Source organism: Ranitomeya variabilis, chromosome 6 (genome assembly GCF_051348905.1).
Source record: "Ranitomeya variabilis isolate aRanVar5 chromosome 6, aRanVar5.hap1, whole genome shotgun sequence".
NCBI lineage: Eukaryota > Metazoa > Chordata > Amphibia > Anura > Dendrobatidae > Ranitomeya > Ranitomeya variabilis.
In genome coordinates this window covers 250,261,923-250,281,132 of record NC_135237.1, presented here as the reverse complement: position 1 = coordinate 250,281,132, position 19,210 = coordinate 250,261,923, and the positions used below count along the sequence as shown (strand labels likewise).

The following is a 19,210-nucleotide window of genomic DNA, read 5'->3' as shown; positions in this document are numbered from 1 at the left end:
GATTTGAACCCCAGTCTCCAATGTCAAAGGATGTGCACTTAACCATTACACTATACCAGGGAAATTTTCCCACTGCCCTCACACTGACGTCAGAAAGGTGAAATGAGTTCATTGGCCGTGAACTCGCAGGACCTGTCAGATGGCACCGCGAGCAGGAGAACTTTTTCTCGTTTGCGGCGCCGTCAGACAGGGAATAGCAGTTCACAGAGACACTGAGAACACGGTGATAAGTGTGTCTGCTGAGTGACAGGCTGCATGGTCGCATCATGCAGCCTGCCATCTAGATGTAGCAAAGCTGGAGTCATTGTGGGACAAATGGATTAAAAACATCTCTGCAGAAAGGTGAGAAATACTGTTGTTTGTTTTTTTTACCTCTTTTGCAGATGACAAGGGCATTGGAGGAATGGGCGAGGTTGTAAGTATGGTTTAATTAAGAATATTAATGGAGTCTGTGTCATTCTTTCATTAAAGGACTTTTTTCAGGGTGTCTGTGTTTTCTTACAATGTAACTATGGGGTTAGTAATGGAGGGGCGTCTTATTGACGCCTCTCCATTACTAACCTCTGGGCTTGATGTCACCTGACAATACAAAGGTGACATCAACCATACAACTATCACCCCACTTGCCACCATTACAGGGCAAATAGGAAGAGCGAGGCTAAGTGCCAAAATTGGCGCATCTTAGAGATGTGCTTTTACTGGGACGGCTGAAAGCTGATATTTTTAGTCTCGGGGAGCCAGTATCCATGGCCCCTTCCTAGGCTATGAATATCAGCCGGCAACTGTCTGCATAGCCTTTGCTGGTTATTAATTATAGGGGGACCCTATGTCATTTTTTTTAGGGTCCCCCATTTTAATAGTCAGTAAAGCCTAATTATACAGCTGTAAGCTGATATTAATAGCTTGGGAACTCCATGGGTGTTACCCCCTTCTCAGGCTATAAACAACTGCCCCAAGCCATCGGCTCTCCCTCTGCTAGTTAGGAAAATTGCGCGGGAGCCCATGTTATTTTTTTCCGAAAAATAATCTTTTATTAATTAAATACATGTCCAGTAGTTTGCACACACTGTACTAATTACGGTATATTTGTCACTGACATCTATATACAGTATGTACTTATTCCATTTGTATTTACTGTATGTAATCCATCTCTTCTATCCTGTCAGTGCCTGCAGTGATTTTAGAGAACACTGCAGATGAATTGCCGGCTTTTCAAAGGACACCGTTGCGTAAAAATCAGACAGCACTTGCATGGTCTGAGTGCTATGCGATTTTTTTTCTCGCACCCATAGGCTTGCATTGGCAAGTCTCGGCCGAGACTCTGTGACAATCGCTGCATGCTGCAAATTTACACGCATTTAGGCCGCTTTCACATTTGCGGTTGTGTCCGCAGCGTTTCTTCCGCAAATATCTGCATGCGTTGTGTATTCCTATCTTTAACATTATCGACGCATGCGTTTTTCTATGTTCGCGTTTTGCCGCGTTTGACGACGCATGCGTCGTCTAGCCGTCTGCGTCTTGGCGCGGAAAGGCAACATGTAGTAATTTTTAAAGGCGTCATTTTGCCGCCTGGAAACGTATGCGGCTGATTGCGCAAGGTTTGCGCCAAAAAAACGCATTGTAGTCTATGTAAATGCATGCGTTTTTCAGTACATGCGTTTGCTTGCGTTTGCCGACGCATGCGTCTCAATTGAGAAAAACATGTCTAGACACTGATAAGCCACCCCCCACATACAAGGTGATAAAGGGAGGGTGTGGACAGTTGCAGGTCACTACTCATCAGACTGCCTTGCAGACGAGACGCCCCACAGCCCCTTGGAGCAGCAAACTAGCCTCAGAACTATGTGAGTATATCCTATCCAATGCATTTCTTTTCTATAATCTGTGTCTATATGCCCTAATTTCTGTCATTCCTTTCTTTCTGCACACATCAGAATGTCTTCTTCTTCTGATGAGGAAACGCCTGGGCCTGCACAAGGGGAACATGTCAGCGAAGTGAGTATTCACCTCCTCAGATTGGTAAGTATTCACTGTCACATCTACACATATGACAATGTATATTTTCCCTTTTTCAGACCACTTCTTCTACAGCGGAAGAGACTGGGCAGGAGCAGCGTAGTCACGGCCGGGCAACACGGCGGCATCGTGTAAGTATAGCTGGCTGAATGTGTATTGTATCCTCACTTTATAATTCTTGAATCTTCATTTCTTTCTACTTCTCTCTTTCTTTCCCTTTTGCTTCAGCACCAGTGTTTTTTTTTACTTCAATATTCATGCCATTCCTCTGATTCTGTTTTCTGTCTTCCGTATGTGAACGCCTCCTATATTAATGTACTTTTTGTTGTTAGGTTCCAGAGGAGGATGAGGACCTAATTGAGAATGAACACCTCATCTCCCTGGTTCACGAGCGAGTCGCATTGTGGGACACCCGGGATCCACTGCACGCCAACAATGTGACGATCCGGAGGCTTTGGAATGAGGTGGCCGCAGCGTTGTGGGATGGCTGGGCCAATGCCCCGGCTCGGGTCCGTTCTGCATTTGGTAAGTATCGCAATGCAGTGTGATGTAGTCAATACCTTGGCCATGCTCACACAACTGTGTATGATGTCAGAAAGTCATTACTTTTTCACAGCACATACAGTTGTGTGACCATGGTCAAAAGACCATTGTCCTAACTATTATGTTTTGTTTTGCCAACAGTGTCAAAAGTGAAAACACGTTGGAGATCGATGAAGGACCGCTTTAACAAGGACCTGCGCCAAGAGAGCCAGCTTCCAAGTGGTTCTGCAGCAAGGATACGCAAATACAAGTACCACCGCATCCTTGCGTTTTTGAGACCGGTCCTTGCACGAAGAACGTAAGTATATTGGTTAAAAAAGAAAAAAAAAAGTGGTGTATAATGCAATTTTTTGGGGGTCATTATTTCAAATCAGTATTTTTAATCCAAAACCTTGAGTGATTGATAGATGCAGAAGTGGGGTACGTGTTCTTTGAATACTTTCCCTCACATAGTTCCTCTCCAGGTTTTGGCTTACCAATACTGATTTGAAATACTGAGCAAATACTGAGAGTGTGACGGCAGCCTGCACAACAGATCTATACTCAGCAAGTTAGGTGTCAGAAATAATGAATTCAGGATGCCAATGGCTCCTCAATTCATTTTTCCTGACACTTGTCCTGGTGAGTATACAGGTGGCTTGTATGTCCTCTGTCGTCAATTCGTATTTCCCATCAGTATTTGTAATCCAAAACCATGAGTGGTTGATAGATGCAGAAGTGGGGTACGTGTTCTTTGAATACTTTCCCTCACATAGTTCCTCTCCAGGTTTTGGCTTACCAATACTGATTTGAAATACTGAGCAAATACTGAGAGTGTGACGGCAGCCTGCACAACAGATCTATACTCAGCAAGTTAGGTGTCAGAAATAATGAATTCAGGATGCCAATGGCTCCTCAATTCATTTTTCCTGACACTTGTCCTGGTGAGTATACAGGTGGCTTGTATGTCCTCTGTCGTCAATTCGTATTTCCCATCAGTATTTGTAATCCAAAACCATGAGTGGTTGATAGATGCAGAAGTGGGGTACGTGTTCTTTGAATACTTTCCCTCACATAGTTCCTCTCCAGGTTTTGGCTTACCAATACCTTGTATAGAGATATGGCTTGTATTGCCTCCATCGTCTCTTCATATTTTACATCAGTTTTTTTTAATCCCCAAGGACTGGTCGATGCATGCAGAAGTATAGCATGTTGTTTTATGAAACTTTTATTCCTACTGTTGAACTCCTGGCTTGCAAATTCTGATGTAAAATTCACTACAAATAGTGTTAGTGTGACCTTTCCCTATCTGAATGTTTATCTAACTGTTGAGTTATCTTTTTGTAAATGTTTTGTAATATTTTTTTTTTTTTCCGCAGCACTTGGAGCTCCACTGTTGGCCCAGGTTCTGGAGCAGTCCTTCATCAGTCAGCCACGGACCCGTCCCAGCCATCCTCCAGCGCTGCAGCAAGTGGGCCTGCCACACAACCTGGAGACCAGGAAGCTGGTCCATCAGGTGTTCCCCTTCCCCAGTCATCTGCCTCTAGCCAATTTTTTATGGGCTCCTCCCGGCAGCGGCAGAGGGCCGCGGACAGGTCACTCATGCCCGAGTTTTTGCACTTGAGCTCGGTCTTCCATGAGGGACTCAAGGCGATGGGTGACCGACTGGATACTGCCATTAGTCATATGAGCACACGTATCCAGGAGGTAACCACAGCCCTTGCCCAAGTGAAAGCCGACTTCCAGAGGCCAGCACATCATTTTTTTAATCAGATAGAACAGGGCATGTCGGAACACCTTAGTCCTGAGCTCCAGATTACTGTTATGCAGGCCTGCAATGCTGCTTACGTGCAGGCTATGCAGCAGAGTCGGTATTTTCAGCAGACAGTGGGGGCATTTCCAACAGTGCCCACACTGTCACGCTTTACATCAATGCCGACATCTGCTGCATACCACTGCACGGCCACCTCCATTCCAAACACTGCCGTACCGTATTATAGCACCACCACCATGCCCAGTGCAGTGGGTCAGCCCACCGCCACCACCATGACAACTGCTGCTCCTGCTTGGGCCTCCTCCACTGCCACCAGCATGCTGCCGCCGCAGACCCTGGCCTGGCGTTCCCCGCCACCACTACAAGACTGCCGTTGCCGGACCCTGCCCTGGCGTTTCCTGGCACCGCCACCAGACTGCCATTGCCGGACCCTGCCCTGGCGTTTCCTGGCACCACCACCAGACTGCCGTTGCCGGACCCTGCCCTGGCGTTTCCTGGCACCACCACCAGACTGCCGTTGCCGGACCCTGCCCTGGCGTTTCCTGGCACCGCCACCAGACTGCCATTGCCGGACCCTGCCCTGGCGTTTCCTGGCACCGCCACCAGACTGCCATTGCCGGACCCTGCCCTGGCGTTCCCTGCCACCACGACAACGAGCCCGCGCAAAACAAGGAAGGGGAAAGGCAAAAAAAAACAAAAAACCATAGCTATCCCTCCCCCCTCACCTCCCAATGTGTCTGTAATGTCTGGTTTGTCTCACCCTTCCAGTGTGTCTCAGCCCTCTCATGTGTCTAGCCCTATCCCTGAATATCCTGACCCCAGCAGTTTCATTGCGCCTTCTCCTGCCACCCCTATGTCGGCTACAGTAAGCCAGACCTCACAACTCAACACCCCACAATATCGGCACTCAACCCCAAGCAGGCGCAGTTAATTTTTTTGTTTTTGTGTATAATAAACCTGTGTTTTGCCCCAATGAGGTTTGGTTAATTGTGTATTTCGCCGCCGTCACCACACACCGTGCGCCAATAACAAATAATGCGTCAAACACTTTTTGGGGGGCCACCTCCAACCTACAGTACTTAATTAACAGAACACTGAAGCTTGGTGTGTGTTTGCTTAAGAGATATGAGGTTGCCCCCCAAAAAAACACTTGTATTTTCTCCAAAAACAGTTCTTTCTGTTTACTCCGTGAGTTTTGGTAGCACACAGAAGACAAAATGGTGGTAATACACAGCACAAGTGTACTCAACAAGTCGTGTCTTATCAGAAACATTATTTATGACCCCTGACCTGCTGATTTTAGAAATGCATTATATTACCTCCATTTTATCTTATGGGTACATATACATATATTTCACACAAAGTGAAGGGTCAATGTACGTCATACATGACATATCTATACTCACCCGGACAAGTGTCATGAAAAATGAATTCAAGAGCAATTAGCATCATAAATTCATTATTTCAGACACCTGACTTGATTACTATAGATTTGTGGTACAGGCTGCCGTCACACTCTCAGTATTCGCTCTGTATTTTACAGCACTATTTGTAAGCCTAAACCTGGAGTGGAGCTATGTGAGGAAAAGTTCAATAAACACATATGCACCACTAAAAGCATTTAACTACCACTCCTGTTTTTGGCTTACAAATAATGCTGTTAAGTACTGGACAACTACTGCGACAATAACAGACATCGTCTATACAGTCTGCGGCAAATAGCTAATGGTGAAACAAGACAGCACTCAATGACGTCAAGAACCTAAGCCCAAAAACCCAAAGTGGTTTGTTAAGGAAATAGATAGGAGACATGGTGAAGAAAGTAAATCACAATTATTTTATTAGAAAAAACATTAACATTCCAAACATAAATTTGCAGACCCGAAACCAGCAGTACATTTTACACCATATTGTCCTGCCATGGCACACGTCCAATGTCAGAATCAAAAAACGCTGCAAATTGGTCCCGCATGTGGCCTACTTCAACTGTTGACCGCAGCGGGTGATGACGGTAATCAGGCAAAGGGTTTGCAACAGGTTCATCAAGTTCTATGGTGGGTCGCTCCTTAGCCAGAATGAAATTGTGGAGAACCACACAGGCTTTAACCACCTCATCCACTGTCTCCATTTTTAGATTTATTGCAGTTGCTAGAATGCGCCATTTGGACACCATAATCCCAAAGGCACACTCTACTGTTCTGCGTGCCCTGGTTAGTCTGTAGTTATAGATCCGTTTTGTGCGGTTCAAGTCCCGACTTGAATAGGGCTTCAGGAGATTTTCACTCATCTGAAAGGCCTCATCCCCAACCATTACAAATGGCAGCGGTGGGCCTTGAGTGTAGGGGAGTGGTCGTGGCTGTGGGAAATTAAAATTTTTGCCATAAACACGTCGGCCCATATCAGAGGTTTTAAAAGTCTGTGAATCGTTGCCACGGCCAAAAGCACCAATGTCCACAGCAATGAAGCGACAGTCCGCATCGGCTATTGCCATAAGAACTACTGAAAAATATTTTTTGTAGTTGAAGAACTGTGATCCCGTTCTGGCTGGTTTGGTAATCCGGATGTGCTTCCCATCCACCGCACCCAAACAGTTGGGAAAATCACAAACAGTCCAAAATTTGTCAGCAATTTCTTTCCACATGTCCTCCGTGGGTATGGGTATAAATTCCTCACGGAGAATGGTCCATAAAGCCCGGCAGGTTTCAAAAACCATTCCGGACAGCGTGGAAATCCCAAGGCGGTACTGGAAATGAAGGGATGACAAGCTCTCTCCAGTTGCAAGAAATCTGTAGTAAGAATAAATAATTTACAAAATAGGCAAAAAAACATCAGACCTGCAAAAAATTTTGGGTAGCTTTTGTTTAGAATTATTACGTACCTTAAGGTAACCAGGAGACGTTCCTCTGGTGGAATGGCTCTACGGAGCTGTGTGTCCTGTCTCCGGATGGCTCCTTGGACACGATCAAGCAAATCCCGGAAAGAGTCTTGTGACATCCTGGTATATTCCGGGAATTTTTCTGGGTTCTCATTGAGCTCACCATACAGGGTGTGATATGCACCACGGCTCTCACGCAATTCTACAATGGGGTGTTGCCAAAACCGCCTACGCCGTGTCCTTCTCTGTCTTTCCCGGTTTCGGTGTTGCTCCCAAGCAAACGCACATGCCAGAAAAATCTTGATGCTCAGATCCAGTTTGAAGTAATAGCTATCCATGTGAAGATCCATCTTGTCACAGGACACAGGAGCAAAATCTGAAGATTTCAGCTGTCCTAGGGTCTATATATAGATTTCACATAATACACGCCCTCTGTAGTCCCATTGGCTGGTTCTTGCATCTAGATTTTTTCTCTGGTAATTTTTTGCGACATGCGCACAAAAAACGCAAACGCATGGAAAACGCAAGCAAAAGCATGTAAACGCAGCGTTGTAATGACGCATGCGGTAACCGTAAGCGTTTTAAAAACGCTGCGTTTACACGCGTTTTCATGCGTTTTTCGTGTCCTTGCGTTTGCGGATTAAACGCTGCAGATTCAAACGCTAATGTGAAAGTAGCCATAGAATACGCCGGAGAAAAAATATGGTGATATGAGCTGCCCCATAGATCAACACTGTTCCGATTGCTATGCAGTGTGTTAATAATAATAATTTTTATTTTTACATAGCGTTAACATATTCCGAAGCGCTTTACAGTTTGCAGAGCACTCATCCGTATTCTACGCTAGTGTGACCCCGGCCTTATCATTATCTTCGAAGTAGGGGGTGATTTAAAGTGAACCTGTCACCAGGTTTGACCAATAAGAGAGACAGCCATCACCTTTCAGGGCTGATAAACATCATTTTATAATGCTGTATATCTGCCCCCAACCCGACGAGAAGAAAAATAACTTTCATTATACTCACCTGCGGGGCGGTCTGGTCCAATGGGTGTCGTTGGTCTTGGTTTGGTGCCTCCCATTTTCTTGCGATCCCCGTCCTCCTGCTTGCTTCATGTGGTTGATGCGTCCCTTCGTCATCCACACAGTCTTTTCGGCACAGCGGTCCTGCGCAGGCGTACTTTTCTGCCCTTTCAAGGGTAGAGTAAAGTACTGCAGTGCACATGCATCGGAGCTCTTTGAACTTTTCCGTCCCTCTGCCCTCAACAGGGCAGAGACGTACGCCTGCGCAGTAGCGGGGTGCGGAGGAGACGGGTCAGACGAAGCAAGCAGGTGGGTGGCATCGCAAGAAGAAGGGAGGCGCCAGACCAAGAAGATCGACACCCACGAGACCGCCCCACAGGTGAATATAATAAAAGTTTAATTTTCTTCTCTTGCAGGTAGGGTTGGGGGCAGATATACAGCATTGTAGAATGCTGTATATCAGCCCTGAAAGGTGATGGCCATATCTCTTATTGGCCAAACCTGGTGACAGGCTCCCTTTAAGCACTTAGTCATCAGCCGTACATGTACGACTCACATCGGTTGTTAGTGAATGGAGCAGGCTCAAGGGGTGAGCTTGCCCCTTACCCAGCAAGTAACTAATTTATTTGCAAAATGTTGCATTTTAGTGATCATAAAGTAAGTGCTAAGTGTTGGCTGGAATATTCATAATGTGATGGGTCTTAAATTTGAGAAAATATATGGACAAGAAGGAATTTTATTTTTATATGTTGTATTTTTAGGCCATGTTCACACTTTGCGGGTTTTACCGCGGGTCCGCAGCAGTTTCCATTGCGTTTACATTTACATGTAAACCCTATGGAAACCACAATCCGCTGTGCACATGCTGCAGGAAAAGCCGCGCAGAAACGCAGCGGTTTACATTCCGCAGCATGTCACTTCTTTGTGTAGAATCGCTGCGATTCTGCACACATAGGAATGCATTGATCCGCTAACTTCCTGCATGGGGCTGTGCCCACGATGCGGGAAGTAAGCGGATAATGTGCAGATGGTACCCGGGGTGGAGGAGAGGAGACTCTCCTCCAGGCCCTGGGAACCATATTTGTGTAAAAAAAAAAGAATTAAAATAAAAAATAATGATATACTCACCTCTCAGCACTGCACGCGGCCATCCGGTCGCAGGGTTGCTGTGCGAGCAGGACCTGCGGTGACGTCGCGGTCACATGACCGTGACGTCGCGGTCACATGACCGTGACGTCACAAAGGTCCTTCTCGCACAGCATCTTTGGAACCGGACCGCCGCGTGCAGCGCCGAGGAGATCGGGACGTCAGAGGGTGAGTATAAACCATTTTTTAAATTATTTTTAACATTACTATTGATGCTGCATATTGCTGCATATGCAGCATCAATAGTATAGGAGTAAACCCGCAGCGGAAACCGCAAAACTAACCGCGATAAATCTGCAGGGATAACCGTAGCGGTTTTGCCCTGTAGATTTATCAAATCCGCTGCGGGAGAACCCGCAGAGGACCCCGCAAAGTGTGCACATAGCCTTAGGAGGCATTGTGAGTCCCAGACTTTGTATGGGTCAATCTTATTAGGCACAAGCATTATTTATTTAACTACAACATGTTGCATTTTTACTGTAAGGCGAGTGCGAAGTGTTAAGCAGAATCTTCAGTGTGTCAAGTCTTTTAAGAAAATGGGTATGAGGGAATAATATCATTTTTATATATTTTTTTTAATTAAGGCTTTTTTTGCAACAACAAAAAATATATATATATGTACCGTATATATTATAATATAATTTTAGCAGCAAAAATTGCATCATACTATTCTTTCTGCATAATTAGAAATCTCATGTCCAGGTGTAAAGCATAGGGTTGAGCGACCTTTAGTTTTTTAGGGTCGAGTCGGGTTTTGTGAAACCCGACTGTCTTAAAAGTCGAGTCGAGTGTAATCGGCCGACCACCGTGAAAAGTTGGGTTTCGGCCGAAACACGAAACCCAATGAAGACATTTTTTTAATATTATTTTTTAAATATCTCTCTCTTTCTCTCTCTCTATATTTTCCACGTCGCTCCCAGAACGCTCATTTTACACTTTGCACATCGCTGTAATGCACGCGAAAAAAAATGCCTGTTGTTGTGTACGCCCCCTAACACCTACGTCAGCACTCTACCGCTCCTTCATTGGCTGCAAAAATGGCGCTAAACGCGTCATACGAAACGCGACTTTCGCGCCTAGATCGCGTACCGCATGGCCGACCCCACACAGGGATCGGGTCGGGTTTCATGAGACGCCGACTTTGCCAAAAGTCGGCGACTTATGAAAATGAACGACCTGTTTCGCTCAACCCTAGTAAAGCATACTACCTAGATATTTAAGGGAGCATCAGCTGTGTGTTGTTACGGTAAAAGTCTTTGAAAAATTGCGGTTTATATAATCTACTTTATCTTCTGTGTCAGGCAGAGTAATTTGTGGGCAGCACGGTGGTGCAGTGGTTAGCACAGCAGCCTTGCAGCGCTGGAGTCCTGGGTTCAAATCCCACCAAGGACAACATCTGCAAAGAATTTGTATGTTCTCTCTGTGTTTGCGTGGGTTTCCTCCGGTTTCCTCCCACATTCCAAAGACATATGGATAGGGAGTTTAGATTGTGAGCCCCAATGGGGACAGCGATGATAATGTATGCAACCTGTAAAGCGCTGTGGAATATGTTAGCGCTATATAAAAATAAAGATTATTATTATTATTATTATTATTAAACTGCCGTAAATGTTTTTTCATTTAGTATTGAAGCCATAGAACGTGCCGTTCCTGAGGCTTTAAACTTGCTTAAACAGGTAATTATTGTATTGCTTTATTTAGGTCTACTTATATTGTAGTAATGTTTTTTTTTTCACTTCTACATATTACAAGCACTTTTTATATTATTATGATCTGTAAATGTAAAAAAAATGGTTCATACTTTAACATTTTTCATGGTAGTAGGTAGTAAGCCATATGGTTCATAGCTTTTTCCAAAATGCATGTGAGGCAATGGAAATGCACAGTATTTTAATAAGATTAATAATTTTCTAGAGAAATAAAATGCTTTCCTTTTCAGCCTTGCATTCCTATCATTCTTTAACTGGTCTTTTTCATTATGATTGATCTTGATGGTCGTATTTTGAACATAACACCATCTTGTGGGGTTTTTAGTTTATCTATTTTGGGGTTGGGGACATTTTAATTGTAAAATGATGAATGGAATTGTACATTTTTTTTTTTTTTTTAAGAAAAAATTACATTAACCCCCTTAAGGACCGAGCCACTTTGCAGGTTTAAGGGAATCTGTTAGCCCCTGGACAATTGTATCTATTACTATGGGCATGCAGGCGCTTGAATGTTTAAACCAGTCTTGCCTGTATGCTTCATAGCTGTGATGTAGACATCGAGAAATTGATTTATAATCTTTTATGTTAATGATTTCCTCCTGGCCCTGCGGGGGGGGGGGGGGGGGGTGCCTGGAAGAAGTCTCTGCCTCCTCACTTCATTATGCTATCACCCCCCCCGGACAATTGTATCTATTACTATGGGCATGCAGGCGCTTGAATGTTTAAACCAGTCTTGCCTGTATGCTTCATATCTGTGATGTAGACATCAAGAAATTGATTTATAATCATTTATGTTAATGATTTCCTCCTGGCCCTCTGCGGGGGGGGGGGGGGGGGGGGGGATGGCGGTGCCTGGAAGAAGTCTCTGCCTCCTCACTTCATTATGCTATCCCCCCCCCGGTTTAACCATTCATTTAATGGTTAAAAATCGTCCAGAGGTGACAGATTCCCTTTAATCACCAGGCCTCATTTTTTTAAATCTGACCACTGTCGCTTTGAGTTATTAACTCTGGAACGCTTGAGCGGATACCACTGATTCTGAGATTGTTTATTCAAGACATATTGTGCTTCATCATAGTGGTAACATTTATTTGTTATAATTTGCATTTATTTGTGAAAAAAACAAATTTGGTGAAAATTTCACAGTTTTCAAACTTTTTTTTGCCCTTAAACTAAGAGTGTGAGAGTTCTGTCACACAAAATAGTTAATTTCCGACATGTCTGCTTTACAGCAGCACAATTTTTGAAACATTATTTTATTTTTTGTTATTTTTAAGGGATAAAAGATGATCAGCAATTTCTCATTTTTCCAACAAAATTTTTTTGGAACCACATCAAATTTGAAATGATTTTGAGGGGCCTATATGGCAGAAAATACCCAAAAGTGACACTATTCTAAAAATGCACCCCTCAAGGTGCTCAAAGCCACAGAAATGTATTAATCCTTCCGGTTCTTCACAGGAACTAAAGCAATGTGGAAGGAAAAAAATAAACATTTTTAATTTTTTTCACAAAAATTTTACTTAAGAGACATTTTTTTTTAAATTTTAACAAGGGTAACAGGAGAAAATGGACCCGAGTATTTGTCGTGCAATATCTCTTGAGTACGCCGATACTCAATATGTGGAGGAAAACCACTGTTTGGGAGCACGGCAGGGCTCAGGAGGGAAGGAGCGCCGTTTGACTTTTTGAACTCAAAATTGCCTGGAATCGAGAGCAGTCACCATGTTGCATTTGGAGACACCCTGATGTGCCTAAACAGTGGAAATCCCCAACAAATGATCCCATTTTGGAAACTAGACCCCTCAATGAATTTATCTAGATGTGTGGTGAGTACCTTGAACCCCTAGGTGCTTCACACAAGTTTATAACTTAGAGCCATGAAAATAAAAAAAATCACTTTTTTTCCCCAAAAATTATCTTTTAGCTCCCAATTTTTTATTTGAACAAGTGTAACAGGAAAAAATGGACCCCAATATTTGTTGTACAATTTCTACTGAGTACGCTGATACCCCATATGATTGACCGATCACAGTGATCTAGGTGCAGGGACCGATGGCATGGATCACTGCACCTCTTCCTGTGCCTCTCAGATATAAATGACAGCTGTCAGCACTGAATTGTCACTGTGGGTACACAGATAAGTTCATTGAGGGGTCTAGTTTCCAAAATGGGATCATTTGTGGGGCGTTTTCACTGTTAAGGCACATCAGGGGTTCTCCAAATGCGATATGGTGTCTGCTCTCTATTCCAGGCAATTTTGTGTTCAAAAGGTCAAATTGCGCTCCTTCCCTTCCGAGCTCTGCCGTGCGCCCAAACAGTGGTTTTTCCCCACATGGGGTATCAGCGTACTCAGGAGAAATTGCACAATAAATACTTGGGTACATTTTCTCCTGTTACCCTTGTGAAAATTGAAAAAAATTGTGTCTTAAGTAAAATTTTTGTGAAAAAAAGTTAAAATGTTTATTTTCTCCTTTCACATTGCCCTTCATTGAGCGTTAAGGGGTTATATGAAAAGGTAACCTTTAAAAGTGTGCAAAGTGTCTTCATATAATATTTGAGATCTATTTTCTTCAATTAATCACAAGATCATTTCTAAACGTTTGTCAAATGTATTCCTTGATAACTACTATGTATGTTTGCTTACAGGCAGAAGAAATAACAATTGATGCTGTCAAGGAGAGCCTCCAGAAATTGTAACCTTTCATTGTTCATGGTTTGCCCAAATTGACAATTTTGTTATGTATGTCAATTTTCGATTTAGCTTAATATTAGTTTGTTTTGTTGTCTAGATTAGATCTGCTATTATCTTTAGTAATCACTAGATAATTTCTACATGTTTACCAAATATTTTTCTTGGCATCCACCATGTATGCTTGCTTATATAAGTAAGAAAGAATTCTACATGTCAATGAGAGCCTCCAGAAATTGTAACCTTTCATTGTTTGTTTGCCCAAATTGACAATTTTGTTATGCATGTCAATTTTCTATTTAGCAAATAAAAGTTTAATGTTTTGTTGACTATAAACCTTTCTAGTAGAAAATGACTTTTTTTTTTGTTCTGCACTTGTTAAGTGAATATTCCCATCTCCAAGATCCTATCTCAGTATGTAGTAGGTGTAATAATAATATTAGCAAATACCACCAATTAAAAATGTAGTATAGTTCTTCTGATTAGCGATATCACTTACCCCAAATTCAAGTCATTGCAGGAGCATTTGTTAGGTATCCATGATTATGACCACTATGCTACTGCAATGCTCTGCATATTGGTTAAGCAACATAAGAAATCAGAGGAACTACCGTATTTTCCGGCGTATAAGACGACTTTTTAACCCCTAAAAATTGTCCCAAAAGTCGGGGGTCGTCTTATACGCCGGGTACGGCGTGTGCAGGGAGCGATCCTGGATGTTCCCAGGGTCTGAAGGAGAGGAGACTCTCCTTCAGGCCCTGGGATCCATATTCATGTAAAAAATAAAGAATAAAAATAAAAAATATGGATATACTCACCCTCGGACGGCCCCTGGCTGTCACCGCTGCAAGCGTCTGCCTCCGTTCGTAATAATGCAGTGAGTGTAGGACCTGCGATGACGTCGCGGTCTTGTGATTGGTTGCGTGACCGCTCATGTGACCGCTCACGTGACCGCGACGTCATTGAAGGTCCTTCACTCTCCGCATTCTTAGGAACGGAGGCAGACGCTTGCAGCGGTGACAGCCAGGGTTCGTCGGAGGGTTGAGTATATCCATTTTTTTTTTTTTAAATTCTTTATTTTTTACATGAATATGGATCCCAGGGCCTGAAGGAGAGTCTCCTCTCCTCCAGACCCTGGGAACCACACGCCGTATAAGATGACTGGGCGTATAAGATGACCTCCGTCTTATACGGCGGACATATCCCAAATTCCATATTTTATATGGAAAAGTTGGGGGTCGTCTTATACGCCCAGTCGTCTTATACACCAGAAAATATGGTAGTCTTCTTCTAAATGAAGGTATTTGCTAATATTATTTTTACATCTACTACATATCGGGTTAGGGTCATGAGATGGGTATACTCCTTTAACTTTTAATAATAAAGTAGTCACAAACATTATACATGCATGAATATACAGTTAATGTTCAATCAGCAAATAGTTTACTGTAAATGTCACCTGCATGCGTATCAGGACTATATTCAGGGAAACTGCCAAAACTCATTGCATAAACACTCATACCAACGATCATAATGAAAAAACAATCAATGGCCATATCACAATATAAAGGATCCATATCCCTATGTATGCCGGCATAATAGCATTACGCAAGTCATGGCCACATGCATCAAAATATGCAACAATAATACCTGGTATGTGTTGACAGCGGGAAGCCGAGAGTCCACCCGACGCGCGTTTCGGAGCGTAAAGCTCCTTCCTCAGGGGGCGGTCTGGATCCTTTATATTGTGATATGGCCATTGATTGTTTTTTCATTATGATCGTTGGTATGATCGTGCTGTGATGGGTCTTTGGAGTCCTTGGGCAACTTGCACTGCCACATAGTGTTTTACTTCCCCTCACTGTTGTCCATTAATCTGTCCTCTGTTCTGATCCGTGTTTTATTGGTTATTTAATAAATTTATACATTTTATGGGAGCATCTAACTGCGTTTTTGTGGTGTTTATCCTTTAACTTTTGCCTGGCAGGAAAGTAAGCTCCGTTTCAGACTGCACTATTGAGCCTATTGAATCACAATGTTGTACCCACAGCTCTTTTGAACAGACATAGATTGCCTTACAACTCTTAGAGTATTTGTAGTTTAATCTTTCTTCAAAAATGAACAATGTTCGAAAATAATCAACTTTGTAATATATTTTCAATTCACTGATAAAATCTTTCTTCAATGAATACAGAGATGGGAGATGACAGTGCTCATAAAATTCAAAGTGTCATATCAGAACCTGCAGCAGAAAATCTGTGTCTGCTTCCATCTCCTCTTCTCTCCTTCTCTCCATATTAGATGACAGTAGGTGCTTCTAAATTTTTATGGAGAGGAGGAGGAGGTAAAAGAGACTGATACTGGAAATTCTCCTGAAATGACACTCTTCAGCAGAGGTGTCAAACTGCATTCCTCGAGGGCCGCAAACAGGTCATGTTTTCAGGATTTCCTTGTATTGCACAGGTGATAATTTAATCACCTGCACAGAATGATTCCAGCACCTTGTGGAATGCTAAGGAAATCTTGAAAACACTCATGGTTTGAGGCCCTCGAGGAATGCAGTTTGACACCCCTGCTCTTCAGCATAGAATTCTATGAGAACCAACTGTCAAGTATTTCCGTAGCAAAATCTGTCTTACAGATCTGAATACAGATTTAACCCATGAATTGAGAGTGAAAGATCAATCCAGGAGCAGAAGGAAACAGATTTATCTGATTTACGTTATAAAGTTGCTTATTTTCATGTGTACAATTGATTTAACCCCTTAGTGACATGTCACTTTATGTAGTAATAACTCTGAAATGCTTCAACATATCACATTGACCATTCGAAACAGTTTCAATCAGCGTGGTCTGTGTGCTAGATGACCTGCATGGGTACCTAAGCACACCACCAGGCACAAGCGTCATCGTCTTGCATGAGCCAGGGAGCATCTACTCTGAATTAGGGACCAGTGAGCGTCATTGTTGTTCATTGATGAAAGTCTATTCGTGCTAAGCAGAAATTATGGTGATGTTGGAGATGTCAAGGAGAGCGCTATGCATTACCCACTGTTGTCACCAGATGAGCCTTTTGGTGTGGTGGTGTTCCAGTGTGCGCATTTGTGTTTAGTCTATACAGAACTGCCCTACACTTTGTGAATGGTACAGTGACAAGCCCCTACTACTTGAATAACAACATGAATCCAGTCATTGTGCCTCTGCACTAACAGCACAGGCCTAATTTCATCTTTATGAACAACTGCTCAAGCTCATCAAGGTTGCATCATTGGGGAACGGCTGATGGAGACCGGAGTATCTCAAATGGAGTGACCTGCATTTTCTCCAGTCGTAAATCCTTTAGAAAAGCTATGGGAACAGCTGTGTTGCCGTGCAGATGCTCGTAACTCTGTATCCCAGAACCTCGATGACCTGTGGGCCGCCCTTCAACAAGGGTGGGATGCCATACCTCAGCAGACAATGACTCGAGTTGTTAACAGAATGAGACGTAGTTGTCGAGCTGTAATTGTTGCTCAAGGCGACATGACAAATTATTGAGACATTGACATTTTTTGTTGGGGTATACCCACCACTGTTCTTTGCATTTGTTTCAATAAATTGTTTGAGAGGTAATCACCATTGCATACTTCTAATTAAATGCCCTATTTTCATGATAAAATAACACTGTAGATCAGCAAGGGCACACAAATTATTGTTTTGCACCCAATAAACTCTTGGTGATCAATGTGTATACAGCAAAGCGTACGTTAACCCCTTCACGACATGTGCCATACATGTACTGCGCATGACATGTCTCTCATTTTGATGTGGGCTCAACGCCATAGCCCACATCTTTCCCGTCACACATGTGCCCCTAACAGCTGTGGGTGGAATCGCGATCCACCCGCGGCTGTTAACCTGTTAGAGATTGACAGCGGCATTTAATGTGGTTGTGCTGGAAGCTCTTCACTAATCCCTCCCATTGGCGCCTGTGTCACATGACCGCGGGTTGCTGATGGGTTGGCATTAGTGATGAGCTAGCATACTCAGTAATGCTCGGTACTCGCCTGAGCATCGCCGTACTCGCCGAGCCAAGTTGGTTGTGGCATTGATTGGCTGGCCACACAGAGTCATCAAGTCTATATCAGAGTTGGCGCCACCCTTCTCGGCACAGTCAGCTCTGGAATCACCAGTGTAGGGAGAGTTGCTGCAGCGATAGGGACAGAATAGATGGGGTTTACAGTTACTGTGGGTATACCATAATTGAATACACAAATCCAGCTAAACCAACAGTCCTTCTAAGGACTAATTATGGGGTATATAGATTGCTTTGCTAGGTAGGCAAGGAGTGTCTGTGGGTATATAGATATCAGTAGCATGCAGGCATTGTATGTGGCATACTTAATTGCATACATCAAGAGGGTCCATTCCATTACTGTCTGCTGCTGCCTATTACATGTATTGACCGATTATACATAGCCCCAGGTATCATTGGCCAGGAATATTTTTTTTTGCATCTTAATCCTGTTTAATTCCAAAGCAATCCAGAGCCCATGTTTTTTTCTCCATTTGGTTTTTGGGAATACAGCTGCAGAATACAGCCAGATGGTTTTCATAGAACAACGTGAAACTCCAGCGGTCCCAGCTGTCACATCTGAGTGCGCATGAAATTCTGCCATTTTTGTGCTACTGAAAAATTTTTTGGGAGTGTCTTATACAATTTCTTGACACCTTTTTGCTGCCAAAAAATATTTAGCTGCCAAAAAAATATTTAGCTACAGGGCAGATATTTTACACTGGCTTTTGTCCGCCACACAGATCGCAGATCAATGCGGTCAAAATTGTGCCATTTAAAGCCTCCTTAGAATTGTTTTTTTGTGTCTTAGCCTACTTATTGACTCAAATTTGCTGGCCAAAAAAAATAAAAATACAGGCCAGATGCTTGAAAGTGGGCTATCTCCTGTTATGAAGTGGTGGCCTAGGAGCAGCATGGACGAGCTCTGGAGTAGGTGGCCTCTATACTGACCGCAGACCCTGAACTTAACACATCAACTAGAAGTAGCCGTGGGATGTTCCTGTCACTCCCTAGACACCTCGTCACGGCTGGAGGACTAATTACACCTAAAGGAAGAAACAGGAATACTATCTTGCCTCAGAGAAAATTCCCAAAGGAAAGGCAGCCCCCCACAAATATTGACTGTGAGAGGAGAGGGAAATTACAAACGCAGACTGAAAACAGAATTTAGCAAAGGAGGCCACGCTACCTAGAAAGAAAAGACAGGAAAGAGTTCTGTGCGGTCAGTATAAAAAATACTACAAAATCCACCACAGAGAATACAAAAATCTCCACACCTAACTAAAGGCATGGAGGGTAACTCTGTGACTCCAGAGCTTCCAACTTGGCTGAGTAAATCTTAACACAGACAAAGCTGGACAAGAAAAAACATAGCAATTCACAGAACTATTATTTCACCGC

General features: G+C 43.3%; 1 protein-coding gene across 8 annotated transcripts in view; it reads left to right on the top strand.

Annotated features, from left to right (window-relative positions):
- The window catches only part of LOC143782273 (synaptonemal complex protein 2-like), a 286,543-nt gene extending 271,973 nt beyond the window's left edge, over positions 1 to 14,570 (top strand). For 7 of the 8 annotated variants that reach the window (XM_077269574.1, XM_077269573.1, XM_077269567.1 and 4 more), the window contains 2 exons: positions 10,979 to 11,030; positions 13,713 to 14,570. In XM_077269574.1, the coding sequence (XP_077125689.1) occupies positions 10,979 to 11,030; positions 13,713 to 13,763 (103 nt within the window). In that variant the 3' untranslated portion in view covers positions 13,764 to 14,570. The remainder of the gene's footprint in view (positions 1 to 10,978; positions 11,031 to 13,712) is intronic. The other variant, XM_077269571.1, reaches the window with a different exon arrangement.
- Positions 14,571 to 19,210: the final 4,640 nt, after the last annotated feature.